General features: G+C 64.1%; 1 protein-coding gene across 1 annotated transcript in view; it reads left to right on the top strand.

Annotated features, from left to right (window-relative positions):
* UBAC1 (UBA domain containing 1) overlaps window positions 1-7130 on the top strand; it is a 19175-nt gene that overhangs the window by 6668 nt on the left and 5377 nt on the right. The window contains 4 exon segments of the mRNA XM_025051219.1: window positions 2146-2253; window positions 3307-3409; window positions 3729-3837; window positions 4459-4678. Of these exon segments, the coding sequence (XP_024906987.1) occupies window positions 2146-2253; window positions 3307-3409; window positions 3729-3837; window positions 4459-4678 (540 nt within the window).

The raw sequence follows: 7130 nt of genomic DNA, 5'->3' as shown, positions 1-7130 counted from the left end.
AAGAGCGTCCTTTTTCTGCAACTTCTCTTCCCTAGAGTCGGTAATTGTCTCGTCTCATTAGTTTTCTGTAGGCTTATCACTCATTTTTTCAGATTCTTCACCAGAATTGATAAATTTCCCTGAAAACAGGGCTGCAGGTGTGAGGCCCCCTGCCAGTTCCTGTTCCCGGGGAGGCACCCCTGCCCCTTCGCCACGTCCGCTGGTGTCGGTCACCTCCAGGCCCGCCGTGCAGCTTGGGCTTTGCCGCCCGCCCCCATGTCAGCGCCTCCGAGTCCTGAGGGTCTGTGTGCGTCTCCCACTGCCACCAAGCACCTTGCCACAGGGTCACCGGCTTCACAGGGTGCTCGGTGGCCAGGCTGCAGCGGGGCCATTGTGGCCCCGGGTCCCGGGTTGGGGTCCAGGCGTGGGCAGGGCTGCGGTCCTCCCTGGGGGCTCTGCGGATGGGTCCGCTCGGGCGGAGCCCAGGCCTGCAGTTGAAGGGCTGAGGGCCCGGGTTCCTTGTCATGTGTCCTGTGTCCCGTGTCTTCAGAGCCAGCAGCAGACTTTCTCGTGTTGAAAGAGAGAGCCTTGTTTTTTTCAAGGGCTTCCCGAGCAGGTCTGGCCCACCAGGGGTCACGTCCTTTCCTTAACGTGGGCTGTGTGTACGAATGGCCTGACTCCTCAGTGTGTCCATCCTGCTCGCCGGCCCTGGGATTGTGCCGGGCAGACCGCCAGGTGGGACGTGGGGCTGTCGCGAGTTCTGCCGACCGCAGAACTGAGGGTCTTACTCCCGGCTTGTCCCCTCGCGTGGCAGAGCCCGACCTCTGGCATCTGGGAGGGGAAGGCGGAGTTGAGGCCCTGCATCCACGTCGGGGCCGCCGAGTGTGTGCGGGTCCCTGTCTGCAGGGTGCCGCGTGGCTGCCCCATCCTCCACCCTCGTCCCCGCCCCCTCGCCACTGGGGGCCGGCCAGGTCCTCCTGTCGCTCCGAAGCGAGGTTTGCCCCGACGCGGTCTGTCCGTGTCACGGCCTGGCCCGTCGCGGCCGGAGCTTCCCGTGCCCGCGTCCTGGAGGATTTCTGGGTCGTCGCTGTCCTCCCGCGTTCCCATCCTCTTTCGGAGCCCCGCTTCTGAGCGAGTCCCTCGACGGCACCATGTTGAAGTTTCCCCGCCGGGGCCTCGTTCTCGGCTCGCCAGTCTCGGCTCTCTGTCGTCTCGGGTGCATAGCCGCTCCGCTCTGCCCCGCGTTCCCTCTCTTGTGCGCCTTCGTCTTGCCGTTTCTGTTTTGGCATCTGTGTTCACGTCGGAGGCTTTCCTCACGTCCCTGGTGCTCCTCGGCTGCCCACCCCCATGAGGAGCCCTGGAAGGCTCGCGGGCTGCTCCCCATGCCTGGCGTGTAGTGCTGGCTTCACCGTGGGGCAGAGACCCAGCCGCCGTGCCCCTCCCGCCCCGCAGCTGCCTCCCCTGCCCAGTGGCTCAGCGGCTGGGTCTCGCCGTCGAGCATGAGGATGGCGCCGCGCCCCAGCTCTGCAGAGCCTGGGCTCCCTGGCTCGGGGGCTTCTCAGGTTCCTTCCTCCATGATATGGCGGGCTGAGTGGGGCAGTAGAGAGGTGTCCTCCCCTACACCCCTGGTCTGGGCCGGGCCTCTGGTCGGACTGCATCTCCACGCGCTCCGGGTCCCCGTGTCCTAGCTCTGCGGACAGCGTTGGCATCACTCGCAGTTTGCTTTCCTGCCCCATCCTCTTTGTTCTGCGAGTTTTCGCCATCTCGTTTCCTTTACTGCTGCTCGGTGAGGGGGTTCCAGAGGGAGCAAACACTGGGGGCGTGCCTCTGGCCTGCCGGACTGAACCGTGGGTCTGTGTGGTTCCTGTGAAGTCAGCCTCGCCCCAGCCTAGCTGCAGCTCCTGTGTGATGGTCATTCTGTGACCGAAAGAGACAGGGTCTGTCCTCTCCGCTGTCCCACGTGGCCAGTCTAGTGATGGAGGTGGGGGTGCGTCCCGAGCATTGTGTTCCGTGGCGGAGGGCGTGTGCAGAGCCCTTGGGAACCCTCCCGGCATGTCCGGCTCCCCAGGGGACCGCGTCTCCCTTGGTTGGAGCTGGCTCAGCTACGGTCTTGCCTTTCGGTGCTCTGACCTCCATTTCTGGTCCTCTCACGACTTTCCTGTGCAGAAAAAGCAGGAACAGAAGGCCCCGGACAGAGACGCCATAGCCCGAGCCACCGCCAGCCTGCCGCCCTGCAACATGGACCGGGCCGTGGTCCAGACCGGCATGAGAGACGTGAGTGCTGCGGGGGGCCCGCCACGGGCCTCGCACGGCCTGGGGGCCGCAGCCGTCTGAGTGCTGGGCACGCGGGGCGAGGGGATACAGGATCCCTGTGTGCTTTTGGCAACTTTTCTTTAAAGCTACAGTTATTTCAAAGTAAAAGGTTTAACCAAACTTCTGAAGGCAGGACCTGAAGGATGGCAGCTTTGGGGAAAACGTTCGAGTTTCGTCCTGAGTTTGGCAACAGCTTTTAGGTAGACGTCTGTTAGGGCTCTTAGATACTTCGGGTTGGAGAACTCCGAGTCACAGGGCCGAGTGCTTCCGGTGCCTCGTGGACCAGCTGGGAGGTGTGGCAGTGATGACCCCTGTCCCGCACTGATGCCTGTGACTCTGAGTGTGCTCCTGCGGGCCCCAGGGCAGTTTGCCAGCAGACTGCTCTCGGGGGCTCTTCCAGAGAGTTCCGTCGCGTTGACCAGGGCATTGAACTCTGGCCCCATGTGTCTCTCCCCGGCCCCTGTGTTGGTCCCAATGTGGTGTCTCATGCGATGGCTGAGGCTTGTTGAGGAACGAGGGGGCTGCTGACCCCCAGGCCCGTCCGCGGTGCTGGGGGCCGGCAGATAGGGCGTCTGAGATCCCGTCCCCAGCACCCTGCCTTCCTCGTCGAGAGGGTGGATGGGCTGCCACAGACGCTGTCTGTGCCCGTCCTTCCTTCAGCCAGCTGAGCGTGAGAGGCCCGTGTCTCAGCCTATGGGACCGGCCTGTCTCCGAGGAGCCACAGAGGGGCTCTTAGCCTCCTCAGCGAAAAGGGGGCCGACACCTTCCTTGTTGGCTTGAGGGCGCTTGACGTCACCAGATGTCTTGTGCCCACAGAGCCTGTCCCCTGCCCTGTGCTCAGGCCCCCACAACGTCGCCCCCACTCAGCCCTCACGTCCCCCCAGACCCTGATGTTCTTGCGTGGAAAGCAGCGTGGGCCGAGCCCGGGCCTGGCGCTCAGGGCGGCCGTGTGGCCCCGAGTCCGGGCGGGTGTGCTGGGCATGTGGTGGACAAGCCCGTTTTCTCTCTCTGCAGTTCCAGACGGAGCTCCGGAAGATCCTGCTGTCGCTCATCGAGGTGGCGCAGAAGCTGCTCGCGCTGAGCCCGGGCGCTGTCGAGCTCTTCACGAAGGCAAACGGTACGTGTCAGGCTGGGGGGGGTGACCTCGCGTCCGGACCCCGGTTCCCCCGGCCCCGGTGTCCTCCCGCAGCTCCCAGACTGGGAACACCCAGAGTACTCAACCTGCTTTCCGCGCCCGGGCGGCGTGGGCGCGTGCGCGGCTGTGCCCTCGTCCCTGTCCGTGCGGGCTGGAGCTGGCGGCCGTCTCAGGTTCTCTGAGCTCAGGGTCGCCGCCAGCGTGTGGTGTCCGGACGAGGCGCTGCGCCCCAGGGGCCCTGGCAAGCAGCCCTTGCGCCCGGGCCCTGCTGGGCCTCAGCAGTGCCGTGTCTTGCCCGCAGCAATGCTGGACGAGGACGAGGACGAGCGGGTGGACGAGGCGGCCCTGCGGCAGCTCACGGAGATGGGCTTTCCCGAGGGCAGGGCCGCGAAGGCCCTCCGGCTGAACCAGTACGTCGGGCCGTCCCCGCCTGGGCGTGGGGCTTGGTCCCCTGGGGCTCCCCGCAGGTGACGTTCTCCTGTCCCCAACTCCGGTGGTCTGTGGGTCTGCGTGAGTGGTTCAGAGGGGCACCATCGACGCGTGTCCCGGCCGTAACCGGATGGGCGTCTCAGTGTCCAGCACGGTTTGGAGTGGCCCCTCCCTCCGGGAACGGGACATAGGAGGGGGCGTCACGTTCTCGCTGGGCCTCGTTTTATGAGGACGCGCACAAGGCCCGGTCCCCGCAGGGGCTTCGGCAGCCTTCCGCAGCGCCATGTCTCCGCTCAGACCTGACAAGTGACCCGTAGACCAAGGGATGGGCGTGGCCCGCGTCCTCCTTTGCTGTGGTCCTGGGCGCTCACGTGTACCTCGCGTGCTCGATCTCCTTTGCTCATAAGGTGGGCTTCTGGGTCCTGGCCACGGCCGTGGGGTGGCCCGAGCACCGGACACACCAGTGTTAAGTCGTCATGAGGTCAGCTGCCCATGCTAGAGAGGCCATTTAAGTTGGAGTGGCTCTTCTTGGGAATGTGGAGGACTTAAAGGCCCTCGGTGACGGCTGGGGGTGCTGGAAGGCGTCTGTCGTTGCCTTTCAGCATGTCGGTGCCCCAAGCCATGGAGTGGCTGATCGAGCACGCGGAAGACCCCACCATAGACACGCCTCTTCCAGGCCAGGCCTCGCCGGGAGCTGCGGGGGCCGAGGCGGCACCCGAGGTGGTAGCGGGGCCTAGCGACGGGGACGAGGAGGCCGGAGATGAGCTGACGGAAATCTTCAAGAAGATCCGGAGGAAAAGGGAGTTTCGGGCTGACGCTCGGGTACGTGTGTCAGGCCTGGAGCAGCCAGGCAGCGCTGCTGCGTCCCCACCTGAGGCACGCGCTGCTGGACTGGCTGTGGCCAGCCCTGGGGACGGAGCAGGGATGCGGCTGAGGCCCGGGGGCAGACGCAGGTCGCACGCTCAGGGTTAGGCTCTCCACTTGACGCCAATGGCTGTGTTTTCCCCTGAATAGTTAGTTGACATGTGTCATCTGCTGAAAAACTCACAAGGGGTTCCTGCCCGCGTTCGGAGTGTTCGTGAGCCGTGGGCGGGGTGCACGTGCTGTGTGGGGCGCCGTGTGTAGCCGCAGGCGGAGGGCGATGGCCGGGCGCCTCTGGCGGTGCTTGGCCAGCTGACGCTAGTGCAGTCTTCCGTGGCCGCCCTCCTGATCTGTCACCTCGTCCCTGCTACGCGTGCATCTCCCTCTTTGTTCGTGCCGGGACCTTCGTTTTCCTGCGATGCTCTTCCTCACCTGGCACGCTCCCTTGCTCTCGCGTCAGAGCCGTGTAGCTCTGGTGCCACGTGTCCCCACTGCGGGCGGCGGCTCTCAGCGCGTGCAGTGCCCACCGTGCGTGACTCAGCTGCCCTCACGGGCTGAGCGGGACCTGCCCCCGAGGGCCTGCTCCCATGCTCATCGGGCCGTGACGCCATCTGAGCCTGCTCTGTGGTGGCCTCCCCCTCTTCAGGGCCCTGGTTTTAGCTCCAACTCCCCACCTAGCATGGACCCAGGGTCCACGTCGTGTCTCTGTGGAGACATTGTACCCCCACCCCCAGGCCCTGACACCCCTCATTGGCTAGTTTCCTGTTTCTTCTTGTGCCTCGGGGTATTCCTTTCTCGTGAGTTCAGCTGTGCACTTAGAAGTGCCCTGTTTTATTCTAGCCCAGTGCGTCCTGGTCTGGAAGGAAGTGTCTTCAGAGGTCACATCCGTGTCTGGCCCTGGCACCTGTTTGGTCTGGTGGCCGTGCTCTGGGGCCCCTTCGCGGTCAGCGGGCGGGCCCCGTGCCCCCTTCATGTGCGCTGCCGGTCAGCTCCTCGCCTTTGTTCTGTGTAATGCTCTCGTGCAGGTGTTGTTCTTAGTCACCGTTTACGCTGCTCCTTGCCCAGATCGGCGTCTGCCACCACTCCTCCTTCGCCTCTGGTGGGAACATCCCGTAGACGTGGCGGCCGGACAGGCCAGGGCGTCCACCCTTCTGCCCTGCGACCCTGCGCCTGCCTGGGGAGGAGCTGGCGAGGGGCGAGCTGTTAGCTTAGTTACTGGGGCGACCGGGTTAGCGAGCAGGGCTTCGACCGGAGACCAGGCGGGCGTTTGGCTGTCCCTCCCCCCACCCCCTTCCTAGCTGTAGACGGGACAGCGAAATTGGCACGTGCAGAGCTGGCAGAGCCCGAGGTCTTGCAGCCCTCGAGTGCAAGGACGCTGTCCCAGTGCTGCCCGTGAGGCCTTCCCTCGATGGCTGAGAAGGAGGATGGGAAGCGTCCCCGGGCCCCACCGCCCAGAAGCAGTGGGGCGTCGTCCCCCAAGGTAGAAATGCGGGGAGAAGTGAGCTCTCCCTGCCGTGAACGAGGTAGGCTTCCACGCCTCGAATTGGTGGGGGAGTCCCGGTGACTTTCTGTGACGGTGCCACGGCGTCACGGGGTGGCTCTGCTCCCAGCATTCACTGAAGGGCCCGGAGAGGTGCTGGCCCCTGGGTGCGCGCAGTGGGTGGCAGGGAGGTAGAGGACGCTGCCCTCCCAGCTCCCCAGCCCACGCGGCGCCCTTCCTGGGTGCCGCCCCCGGCTGGCTTCTCCTCTGTCCGGTGTCTCTGAGACACCAGACAGTCCTGTGCAGACTGATGGCAGCGGAGGTGCCCGTCCCGCAGGAGGGGGCGGGTCACACACAGCACCGGGCCCATGGGGCCACCGAGCTAGAGCAGCCGGAGCAGCCAAGGGCCGTGGGAAGCAGGATAAGGCAGACACTAGGGACGGGGGCGTGGTTCGACCTGCAGACGATGAGGGGCCGCCCCTGGGAAGTTGACGAAACCTTTCCTTTTTTTTATTTAAACAAAATTGAGCTTTTTAAGGCGTTGTACGATTAGAATCAAGAGTAAAGTGAAGGACGTGTTGTCTCCTTGCGTGATTTTTTCTTGAAAATGTACATCACCCTGTCCCAGGAAACGTTGACCATCGGGCCTTTGTTCTCTCCAAGAATTGGCACGTTTTTACTAAAAGCTTAAATTTTGTGAAATATCAGATATTTAAAATTAGTTTCAGTTTCATCTTTTGAGACAAAATCTGAAGAAAATGCCTTTTTTTTCACAAATGGCTGACGTTTCGTTTCCACGTAAGTTGGATTGCTCTATGACCTTTCTCTGACACACCGGGCAGTGCCCTGGGGGCCGGCGGGACGGACCTGAAGGACCCGCACGCAGCCAGCCCGGCGCACTACGGCACCCAGGGGGCGCGCGGCCCGGGCCCC

Source organism: Pteropus alecto, unplaced genomic scaffold, assembly GCF_000325575.1.
Source record: "Pteropus alecto unplaced genomic scaffold, ASM32557v1 scaffold67, whole genome shotgun sequence".
Classification (NCBI taxonomy): Eukaryota; Metazoa; Chordata; class Mammalia; order Chiroptera; family Pteropodidae; genus Pteropus; species Pteropus alecto.
Note: the sequence above shows the minus strand (reverse complement) of the source record. Positions and strands in the feature narration are given on the sequence as shown.